Source organism: Dermatophagoides pteronyssinus, unplaced genomic scaffold, assembly GCF_027571235.1.
Source record: "Dermatophagoides pteronyssinus isolate colony J.1.1.1.1 unplaced genomic scaffold, Derpt_VIB-CSIC_2022.12 sq0001, whole genome shotgun sequence".
Taxonomy (NCBI): domain Eukaryota; kingdom Metazoa; phylum Arthropoda; class Arachnida; order Sarcoptiformes; family Pyroglyphidae; genus Dermatophagoides; species Dermatophagoides pteronyssinus.
The window spans coordinates 2,201,568-2,213,476 of NW_027461525.1; the positions used below are offsets into that span (position 1 = coordinate 2,201,568).

The following is an 11,909-nucleotide window of genomic DNA, read 5'->3' on the forward strand; positions in this document are numbered from 1 at the left end:
TCGGATATAAATTAGAGAGCACGCGTGCCTTTGAATTGCAAATTAGGTTATCCATTATATTGTGTGATAAAATTTGTTATGAATATGATGCAAAAAAACATTATTGAATCAAAGATAAATGATAAGATGAAATAATGATGGTATTGTGCTCATTAATTTTTATATGTTTTGATAAAATGTTGTTGTTGATGATGATGATGATGATGATGATGATGATGAGCCAATTCTATTAACTTTAATTAACATAACGTTTCCGGCGACGACGACGTTGACCTTCCAATACAAATCGATGTGCCTCTATAAAAGAAAAAAAAAGAAATTTAATTGATAAACATTGTGACAAAGTTCAAAATATTGATTTATAATTATTTAGAACCTAAAATGATCGAATCTAGTTATAAGCAGGAATTTTTTAAAAAATGGCCTTACCAATGACCACATTTGTACCGTTCGTACAACTACGATAACACCGATAACTGCATTGTCCATGAAAACATCCAATCAATCTTGTTCGGGCACATCCTGAACATTCAAAACTTGGATCGGTAGTTGATTTGACACGATATGCTTCGACAATTATAATCGGATTAAACAATCTTGGTGATGTATCATCATTGAAATATTCATTTCTAAAACTAATGACCAAAATGATCACCAATAATGATAGAACAAATAATTTTTGCATTAAAATCATGATGATTGATTTTTTCGCCAATCACGATATGATGATTATGAAAAAAATGACCACAAAACGAAAAAAAAACTGATTTTTAAAACAAATTCATAACACTTAATTTCAATAAATAAATCATTTGAATCATTTGCAACATTTAGTAATCAATGTTTGAATAATTTCATCAACATGGATTGAATGAAAAACAACATGCGACCATTTTGGATATTTATAAAATGATGGCTAACAAATTCTCTGACAAAGACAACATCAATTATCATATCATGAGATTTTTTCGTTTGTTTATTATGATGTTGTTTATTCCATCTTTTTTTTTGTTGTTGTTGTTCCGATTATATCCTTTCATCATATTTCCGTATCTATTAGATTGAATGTTTTTTCTGTTATTATTATTGTTGTTGTCAACACCCACAATTAGCCTTCATAATTGTGAAAAGGATAATGATGGATGCAATTCAACGAACCAAGTTGATAAAAACCGAAAAATGCCATTTTGATTGGCTAATAGTTTATGTTATCATCATTGCTGAAAGTGGTAAAACCAGAACATATCAACTCGAATAAACAAAAGTTATTGTCACTAATGTTGCAAAGAAAAAAAAATTTGGTAAAATCGCAGTTTGATAACAAATGATGGGCGATCATCATAACATCGTTGCAAATATACAAACGATTGAAGGTCAATTCCCTTGGATCTCTTGTTTATGATTTTGTTGTTGTTGTTGATGTTTATGACGATGTTTGTATGGAAAAAAGACAGTTTTTTAAATACTTTAAATTATTTTTTTTACTCATCAGTTTATGAAATAAAAAAAATTGCTCAGAACATATATTAAATTAGAAAAAAAAATTAACGACAATTCTGATTGAATTATCTGAAATGAAATCGAGCTCATAATAGTAATGAAAAAAGAGACAAAATAAATGAATAGACCAATGATCACGACATTATTACTGTGGCCATCTTTATCATTGAAAGTCGTAATTAACTTAATTAATGAATGGAAAAATAGATGGGCTGTTCTTATTCGGGTTCTGTTAATATTACATTGGTTTTCTGTGTTTCATTCAAAATGGCTTTTACCGTTTGTGAATTTTTTATCACTTTTTTTCAATATCTATCATTCTCTTCATTTCAACATAAATTTCTTTCTTTCTTTTCATTTTCTTTCTTGTCAATTCAGATCTTAATTTCTGATCGTTCATTCATTTTCATCTATTTTCATTTGTCAAACGATCTGTACCAAAAGATTATGATGAAAGAAAATTAATGTCTTAGATTCATTGATCTTCATTTATTACTTGTGATTTTGATTTTTTGCGTGTGTTTATGTAAGTGTGTATGTGCTTTGTGTAATGTTTTTAATCGTTATGATGTAAATTGTGATCACGAATTATCAATGTTTGTTTGGGTATGTGTTTGGCCTATTCAAAATTCCAATGGTTCATTTTCAATCATCCCTACAGGATTGTAATAATAGAATAAAAAAGAAAGAAAGCAAAGGAACTGAGAAAACCGCCAATTCTCATCATCAGAATAATAATAATTTCAAGTCATGTACCGATTTGTTGGTAGAATTTTCTTACTCATAAAGATCAAATGTACATCATTATTTTCATTGTTGGCATTCGTTACTATTTTGGTGATCAACATAATGGTACAATTAACAGCTTCATCATCAAACAACAATGTTGAACATTTTATTGAAGTATTGTTTGCTACAAATTCACCATTATTTCATCAGCCATTTAATACTTTTTATGGCTGGAATCAGTATTCAAATATGATTGAAAAAAGCGAACATATCGATTATAATGTTAATAGCAATAACAATAATAGCAATACATTTGAATCGTTATTCTCCGATTATGTACACAACATTGATTACAATAATATGGTCGATAACTTGAATAATCAAGAAAATGGTGCGGATGGTGATGAAAATCAAAGTTTGCAATCATCATCGGAAAACTTGTTAAAAAATAATGGCTACATATCATTGCCGATGGATGCAAATCTATTGGTTCCATTAGGAAAATCATCCGAATCATTATCGACGTTCGATCAAAAACAGCCGATTTCAATCATCAAACCAATGTTCCATCGAATTCGACAACCACAACGAAGATTTTTGATGTTACCATTTCGACGTTTAATGCTCGCATATATTGCACCACGAATTCTTCGTTTTCAAATGTCAATGTTAGTTAGCTCTTTGATTGGCGAACTATCACGCAAAATTATTGATCCGTTTCTTAATTTATCATCATTTGTTCCAAACCAATCGGGATCCATTTCAACCACCAACGGCGGAAATCAAGCTAATTTGAATAATGCTGAGGCTAAATTATTGACAAAACCATCAACAATGATAACAATAGATCAGCTTAAACAAATCCAACATTTAGCATCTATAATGCAACCACAAGAAACCAACGCCAGAACCATTATCGTCAATTCGGATAAAATAAATGAACATCATCCAATACGCATGATGAGAACAATAAAAGCTGCTGATTCGATAAAAAATAAGCCAACAAAACTATATGATCATTCCATTCCATTAGCATCGAATCTTTTATCTAAAACCAATAGAATACCTAGAAAAATAACAAAATTATCCCGAATTCAATTGAATAACGATGAATCCCACAGTATTAGTAATAGAAATAAAAACAAAAAGAAGAAACAAAATAAACAACAAGATTTTGTCGATCAAAATCAAAATGAGAAGGATTATTACCATTATAAAAATGATAATTCTATTCAATCTTTCGATAATAATCCACATAATCTAGATCAATATAAAACTAATAATAATGTTGATGATGATGATGATGATGATAACAACGATAAAAACAATAATGATGAATATGAAAATGAAAATATGATAAAAAGAACAAAGAGGAGAATATTAAGAAGCTATAGTATTATTCATGGTTCTAAAATGCCAACCAAGCATAAAATTATACCATCATCTTGAAATTGAAAGATTTTTTATTTTTTTTTCATCAGTCAAAGGTTAGATGTATTTGTATTAATATGGATCACCAAAAGTGTGATCAACATCAAACTTATCATTAGGTATTTAATAATAAAAAAAGAAGTTGTTTTATAATTTTTTTTTCAATTTTAGGTCATCAAATCTTGAAAAAGTGATCACGGTTATTGTAATTTTACATTATACATTTAATAAATTGTCTTTTCCATTTTCTTGAAAATAGTTGTTTAATAATAATTCAAATTTAAATCAATAAATATTCATGGTTAAATTATAATCATCAGCCCTTATCCCATTAAATTAGATGTTGCATGTTCAGAAAAAGGGCGGCTTTATTGAATCATTATAATTATAATTTTTTTTGTGATTTGAATTTTTTCTGTCAAAATAGTCACATCAAAAAAGATAACCGATTCTAGTTTATTTGAATGAATCACTATTTACACACAAACGTATTCTATTCATTGAAAAAAAAGATGAATAAAGATGATTTCAATTCTTTTCAATTATGTATTTTTTTTTAATTTTGTTTTGTTTGCTTCATTGATCTAAATTGATGGTGATCATTGGCAATTTTTTTTTGATCATCAAACGTCAGCACTTGTGACGGTAATTGATGATGGTCACATAATGATGGTAGTGGTTTGAAAAATTCATTCAAGGCATACAGGAAATCATGTGTTATCACGAACAAAAATTTTAATTTCACTTGCTTACTCTTTCTCTCATCACAAACATGCATATTAACAATCTTGTCTTACTTCCGTTCTTATCGAACTATATTGTTAATATTTTTGACATTAATGATTTTCAGATGAAATTTTACTAGTGGCATTCAATTTACGACATTTGATTTTTGGTGATCATCAGGGAAATCCAATTGTCGATCATTTATATAATTATTATTTTCATCCATTTATGAATATAAATAGTGAATTTTTTTTGTGATTAATTGTGAATTAATTCATATAATAATATAACAACAAATTGCGATGGATCAACAGAATCCATTGGCGTTTAGTAATCCAATTTATGGTAGAATTAATTATCGTCCAATACCTAAACCGAGATTAAGTAAGAAGCAATCTAATCAAACAAAAAATCAACAAAATTCCGATGATAATAATGATAATGATTCGTCACCTGTACAAGAAAAACAATCATCAATATTACATGATGTTAATCAACAATATCGCTCATCATCATTATGTTTGAGCGATATTCGAATGACACAATTACTTGAGGAAATTAATACATTAACTGATTCATTGCAAAAGAATTTCAAATCATTACCTGAAAATGTTGATAACAACAATAATAATACTAATAATAATGATGATCTGAAATCAAACGAAATAACAACAACATCGTCAACGACACACACCTCTTATAATGATGAAATACAAAGACGTACAATAATTAAGCGTAAAAAGATCCCAGTTCGAAGTGATTTATTTAACATTTCATTCAATAATAATGATAATGCTAATAGTTTGGATGACAATGTTAATACGACGAATCTCATCCTCCCATCAACATTAACATCAATTACTGATGTGTTGAATTCAGAAACAGATAAACCGATAACAAGCAGTGGGGATTCTGGTGTATTTTTGATGGCATCACAAAAATTGGTTTCGGATAATGATGAAAATGTCAATCGAGAAAATCTGGAGAATAAATCAAAAATTGATAAAATTGCGACTACCATAAAAGAAGAAGTTGAATCTGAAACTAAATCTAAACAAATAGCTATTGATGAGCCGCCAAAATTACCACCACGTAAACCATCCAGATCAGGTAAGAATTTTTTTATTGTCGTTTTATTAATTTGAAATTCAAATTAAAATGTCTCGCCAAGATGTGATACCCACTGGAATGGATAGAGTTGAAACTTATCATGAACGATTGGAAATTGAACATTTACATAATGATACTTTATCATTACAACGAAGTGGTTATCTTTGGAAAACTGGACCAAATTATAAAAGTTTCAAAAATCGATGGTGTGTTCTTTATCGTCATAGCCAAAATTATTTTGATGCAAATTTGTCATATTATTTTAATCGATCATCAATGTCGGCTTCGTTGAGTGGAAAAATTTTATTAGCCGAAATCGAATTCATTTCGATAACAGAAACGATACCATTAAAAACACGTTTACCAAAAATTGAAAAACCTAACAGCAATCGTCGTTCATCAAAATCATCAATAGAATCTATTAATAAAAATCATATTAGTGATAATGATGATTTGGCAAATGGTGGAAATCATTCGTTATGTTTTTTTGAAATCGGTGTCAAAACCAGACAAGGTCGAATTTATTTATTTGCCGCACGATCCGATACTGATCGACAACAATGGATACATGCATTCGTACAGGCCACGACCTTACATGCATTCAAAAATAAAGGTATATTAGATTTGTTATCACTCATATATTTCTTTTCAAATAAAATTTTCAATAATAAAATCAAAATTTTGCAGAAATTTATCATTGTGGATTTGTCAAGGCAAAATTCACCATAACGGCTGAATGGCAAACTTGTTTTGCATTGTTGACAACCGATAGATTTTTCTATGTATTTGAATTGAGCGAAAATGGTTCGACAATACCGACATTAGATTGTGGAAAATATCATATATTTAATTTGAGAAAAACGGTACGGCTTAATAAAATGGATGAAAAAAGTTCGACAAACGATGAAAATTATGGCCACATTAATCGTAAAAATAGTGATTCATTTCGAGAATGTTGTACTATTGATTGTAAATTTGGATTCAGTTTAACACAAAACGGAGGTCACGTTGTGTATCTTATAAGCTCATTCGAATCTCATATTAATCTTTGGTAACAATAAATATTCTTGTTTCATTAGTGTTTGATATGGATTTTTTTTCGTTCGAATCAATTTAGGTTCAGATCTATATGGAGATTTTGGCTAGTTCCTCAACATCCACCGGAGAAATTAATTCTCGAAGAACAATATCTAAACAAAGAGAACGTGCCAATAGCATTTGACAAGTGCCTGAAATTTCTCGATACATTCAACCAAACTGGCCTGAATCTTTTTGGTCCCATGCAAGATTCTATTCATGAACCTACAGTAATCATGACTCAGAATTCATCGCTTGATGAAAAACCAAATCAATCAAATTCACGAAAACGCCTTCCAGGTCATTCAGCCACAACACCAATGCTTACAGATATGGACCTATGGACACAGCAGAATATTCTCCATCAATTACGATTCGACTCGTGGAATGTACATTTGTTGCCGCAAAAATATAATGCTTGTCAAATAAGCCAATTAATGATGCTTTATTTACGATCAATGAGCGAATGTCTATTCACCGAAACATTGATACCATACTGGATAAAACTGTCCAAAACATTAAACAGAAAAGACGAGTCGGATCATTCTGATTCAGATTCAATCAATTCTAAAACTGAACAAATAAAACGTCTGTTGAAATTTTTGCCACCGGTTAATTATGCTTTGCTCAGACGTTTCATCATTTATCTTGCCAAGTATGTGAACGATCAATTTGATTTTCAAGAATCATTAATTTTTATTTCAAATAAATTTTCATAGCACAACACACAATAATGAAGAATATTCTTTGTCGACTTCATTATGTAAAACGCTATTTTTTTCCAAACCGAATAAGACACCCATTTCGGTGTCGATTGCACGATCAATATTGATAGCATTGATACAGAATCATGTGTGGTTATTTGATGTGACCAAAGAAGAGTTGGAGAAAGAATTGCATATCAAACGTGTGGTCAATCTAATAATTAGCCAAAATCGTAAACAAAGTGCGAAAAAACAATCTGGACAGAAATTGAAAATGAATCGAGTGAATAATGCTGGTGGTGGTGAACATATGATAGCAATGGCTAATAAAGGTTATCATGTTGATGATCGAACAAAAGTTAATTCATTAATCATCGGCATCAAAGTGTCAACATGGCCAGATAATAAGCAAACTAATGTTAATGTGCATATAAATCGTAGCACTACAGCGAGCGAAGTATTTGAAATGATTCTGGAAAAAGTAAGCTTCATTTATATACCGAAAGTTACGCCTCATATCAAATTGATCAAAATAACAATCTGTATAATTTATATCATATGATGTTAAGGTAAATCTTGAAGATGATGAAGAAATTTTGAATAGCTATTCTGTGTTTGAAGTAATTTGCAATCGTCGTCTGGAACGAGTAATAATGGGAAAAGAAAAAATTTTGCCTTTGGTACTTTGCTGGTCAAATTGGCCATCACATTGGTCGATAGATGCCTGTATTGAAATAAAGCCGACGGAGCGATTGCTGAGAGGTCCACCAGATCGTAAGATGATTAAGTTACCCAATTTAAAAATGATTCGATTTGAAAATGAATCTTTGAATGTTGCGCCTATCATGTTAATGTCGGTGATACGATATTGTGGACAAAGTGATACACGTTCTGTTAAACATGTGTTAGCCGAATTCTCATCATCACAATTGTTTTTATATTGTAAAGAAACACATCATTTATTAAGTCAATATGAACTCGATGAAATCTATTGGTATGTTGGTATTGAATCTGGAAATGTATTTCAAAATGCAACACCAATCAAATGTCAGACAATTGTAGCAGATCAGGATGAAGCTGCCGCATTGGTAGTTTCAAGTGGTTCAAGTGCAAATCCAAGTGGATCGATCAAATCTGTCGGATCTACGAATGCTATCCGCCGTCATCAACAACCGCAATCATCGACAATAGTTAATGTCGGTGGTGATGGTCATCAAATACCATTATCAACAGTTTCAAACAAATTACCCGAATGCCAAATAACCAATACTACGAGTATACCAGCTTTAACATTCATCGAACGACATCGAATCAAATCCCGACAAAGTCATGAACGTCGTAATTTTGGACAAACATTGGTATTTAATAGCTGGATTGAGTTGGATCAATGGATTAAAGGATTGTTAGAAGCAAGTTCACATAGGGAATTGTTTGAAATTTGAACAACTTTATTTCAAACACAATAAAAATAACTTATATCAATAATTCTGTTATGTAAATTGAATATCACAAAAAAAAATTGTATAAAATTTTTTTTTTTCCAGAAATTCTGCCAACCTTATCAAAAACTCTTCATTATTCAGGTATGTCAATGTGTCTATATATAGAAACACATAGACTTGCTGAAGAATGTTGAAATTCATTTAATTCATTTTGTTCGTCTTTTCTTTGTCAAAACCAAAAAGAATATAATTGTGAATCGTAATCATTTTGTTTTGATGATTCAAATAGTACTATTGGGATTAATTAAAAATTGCCATTTTTCATCTGCCAAACCATTATTATGATTTTCAATATAAATATTTTTTCTTTCATTTATATTGATGTCCCAAATGAACCTAATTATGTGCATCAGCAATAGTAATCAGCAAAGAAAAGAAGAAATAATTGGTGTTGGCGTTAATCTTTAGAGAGCTCAGTAGTTGAAGGCTATAGCTTGTTTAACCAATTAAATTTCACAAGACATTGAATTTAAGCCGAAATCAATGTATTTTTTTTATTGATGATAGAATTTAATTTTAAAACAGTTAGTTTAAATTTGAAAAACAAATTGGATTGAATTTTTTGATCTACAACATTTGTTTTTATCATCAAATCACCAAATAAACATTGTTCATTATAATTGATGATAAAAACTGGGAAAAAATCGAACAACAATAAGTAGCTTCATTATGATACTTCATTCAAGTATTGATTATTAAATGGACCACATTGAAAAAAGAGAGTTGTGTAGACAAGAATCGAATGACGATTCTTATTTTATTATAGCCACAAATTAGTATGTTTAATCGATTTTGTGGTTGTTTGTTTGTTTTTTGCTATTATATGACCCAAAAAAAATATTAGCAATATGAAGATGATAGTGAACAAATAAAAAGGGTTATTATCATATTGGATTTAATTGATTTTATTTTTTAGATTTCTTTATTATATGATAAAAAATAATGATCACATTGAATATTGTTGTGTGTGTGTGTGTCTGTGGATGTATCGTAGTTATGTCTGAATCTTATCATCCAATTTGTATATATTTGATCAATCGAATAGCAGTGTACTTGTTTTGTTCAAAAGTATTGTTGCAGGTGTTGATGATGATTGTGAACACAAACAAACCATAATTTGCTATTCAAATGAGTTTTATGTGTCCAAAACAAATTAAAATGAAAAATAAGATGAAAGATATATACAAAAAATGATTTACATATGACATTAAGACAGTCATCAACATTAACCATTAAAAACAATAGTTAGGAGTTTAAAACAATTGATAATAATGTCATCCACTATGTGTTCAAATTAATCCAGCTTTTGCCTGACCACAGACAATCACTTCACCATTCGGTCCATAAAGACGTGCGGTAATCAACATGTTTCCAAACTATGAAAAGAAGGAAAAACGTTTGATTTGAGAAGAGGTTATGTTTGTTTCAATTAAAAAAACTTACTCTTGGAACCAAACTGATTATAGGAAATGTAACTCTAGCGACATTCAATTCTTCTTTTCGCAATGGACATGCAACATAATGTTGGCAAGCATCATATTCTATTGGAGGATAACCAAACTCGAAAAAACCGATTTTTATTCGTACATTAGTTGTCACCGTTGGATAATCACTATCTGCAATAAATTTTGCAACCAATGATGCATTTGAACCACGTGTTAATAGACAAAAACGGCTATTCTTTTCTTCATTTGGTTCACAACCTTCCACTTTAAGTCGACGAAGATTACCGTTGCCACAATCATTATATTCCATTAGACCATCATCAGAATCCGATTCTTGTTCACTTTCTCTTTTGGCAATGGTACTTGATAACACTAGCGCCGGTAATAATAACATCAACAACATGATCAACAAAGATGATGACGTTAAATTTAACATTTGTTGAAAAATCATTTTTAAATATTTCAAAAAAAAATCAAAAATCTATTTCTCTCGTCAATCAATGATGATCAAATGAACAAAACAAATAACAACTACATATGTTTTATCTATCACTATTTATGTATTTCGGACTGGTCATTTCTAAGTTCGAACAATCACGTTCACCACCAACACAACAACAACACGAATCGTATATATTTATGAAAATTGGATGATAGGATTAGATTATAAAGGCACACCCACACAAACAATGTTTAGTATAGTCTTTATCATCATAATATTTGTGGAAAAAATCAGTGAGAGATAAAATTTTTTTATTTTATTACCCTTAAAGAAATAAATTGACCTTGGGTCGAATGAAACAAAAAAATCTGTCCTTGTCGATTGAATCCGATATGATAACCCTATTCGTTTGTTATCATTATCATGTTGCTATCATTTGTTACGATTACTGTTGGTGGCAGAATACCAAAAAAAAAAACAAACAAAAATTTATCAAACGCTAAAATATCGATATGATGAAATAGGAATTTTGTCGATATTGAATGCAATTCTTTTTTCTCCATCTTTCTCCATTCAATTCAGATGTACGTGATTTTTCAAAGTAATTAATTTGAATTTGTTGGATGGCATTTTTTTCTTATTATTTCTTTTCACTTCTACCGCTTTTCTTTCAATCTATATCCAATCAAAAACCCATTTATAAACATATCTAGATTGACAAATTATAACATTTTTTTTGATCATTGCATTTTTGATAATTCTTTTGATTAAAAATTGCTATTTTTTTCTTCGAAAAAAACTACAATTTTGTTCGTGATTTTGTTGTGGTTTTGTTTGAGAACATCTGGTCTGATTCACAGCAATTTGAACAAACACACACAAACGAATCAATCATATAGTCAATCAATCGATGTTGATGAATTCGAGATGCTTTCATCAAAAAAACAAAAGTCCATAATGGGTAATCTAAATCAAAATAGAATATATTTTGAGAAAAAAACATAAGGATCGACAGTTGAAAAAGGACAGCAAGTTTAGTTTTAGCCATAAATTGATTCTGTTGTTGTTTTCACGGAAACATTTTTCTCTTTATTTTATTTCACAAAAGCAAGAAATGGAACTTAATTAAGCCTCCAAGGCAAGAAAGAAAAAAAGAAAAATTCCGTGTCTTGTGCTCGTTCCAATTGGAAAAAAACATGATGATGATGATTTAAATGCACAATTTCATGTCAGAATATGTTTT

At 29.7% G+C, this 11,909-nt stretch overlaps 4 protein-coding genes across 5 annotated transcripts; 2 read left to right on the forward strand and 2 right to left on the reverse strand.

The window, feature by feature from the left end:
- Nucleotides 1-39: 39 nt before the first annotated feature.
- LOC113793505 (uncharacterized) lies at nucleotides 40-1,081 on the reverse strand. Its single transcript, XM_027343552.2, has 2 exons — nucleotides 430-1,081; nucleotides 40-297 (listed from the first exon to the last, which is right to left on the reverse strand). The coding sequence occupies exons 1-2, from the start codon at nucleotides 692-694 to the stop codon at nucleotides 236-238; spliced, it is 327 nt and encodes a 108-aa protein (XP_027199353.1). The 5' UTR covers nucleotides 695-1,081; the 3' UTR covers nucleotides 40-235.
- Nucleotides 1,082-1,321: 240 nt separating this feature from the next.
- LOC142645916 (uncharacterized) lies at nucleotides 1,322-4,135 on the forward strand. Of its 2 annotated transcripts, XR_012846944.1 has the most exons (3): nucleotides 1,322-2,106; nucleotides 2,162-3,779; nucleotides 3,832-4,135. XR_012846944.1 is itself a non-coding variant. In XM_075823439.1 (2 exons), exon 2 carries the CDS (start codon nucleotides 2,251-2,253, stop codon nucleotides 3,676-3,678), a length of 1,428 nt encoding a protein of 475 aa, XP_075679554.1. In that variant the 5' UTR covers nucleotides 1,322-2,106; nucleotides 2,162-2,250; the 3' UTR covers nucleotides 3,679-4,135. The 2 variants fall into 2 exon arrangements, 1 of the variants encoding a protein (XP_075679554.1); XM_075823439.1 differs by having other exon boundaries at nucleotides 2,162-4,135.
- Nucleotides 4,136-4,244: 109 nt separating this feature from the next.
- On the forward strand, nucleotides 4,245-9,038 carry LOC113793503 (uncharacterized). The gene is made up of 6 exons (XM_075823436.1): nucleotides 4,245-5,496; nucleotides 5,558-6,109; nucleotides 6,184-6,547; nucleotides 6,614-7,228; nucleotides 7,293-7,758; nucleotides 7,847-9,038. The coding sequence occupies exons 1-6, from the start codon at nucleotides 4,689-4,691 to the stop codon at nucleotides 8,717-8,719; spliced, it is 3,678 nt and encodes a 1,225-aa protein (XP_075679551.1). The 5' UTR covers nucleotides 4,245-4,688; the 3' UTR covers nucleotides 8,720-9,038.
- Nucleotides 9,039-9,668: 630 nt separating this feature from the next.
- Nucleotides 9,669-10,773, reverse strand: LOC113793135 (mite group 2 allergen Gly d 2.02-like). Its single transcript, XM_027343115.2, has 2 exons — nucleotides 10,223-10,773; nucleotides 9,669-10,155 (listed from the first exon to the last, which is right to left on the reverse strand). The coding sequence occupies exons 1-2, from the start codon at nucleotides 10,673-10,675 to the stop codon at nucleotides 10,069-10,071; spliced, it is 540 nt and encodes a 179-aa protein (XP_027198916.1). The 5' UTR covers nucleotides 10,676-10,773; the 3' UTR covers nucleotides 9,669-10,068.
- Between the last annotated feature and the right edge of the window lie 1,136 nt (nucleotides 10,774-11,909).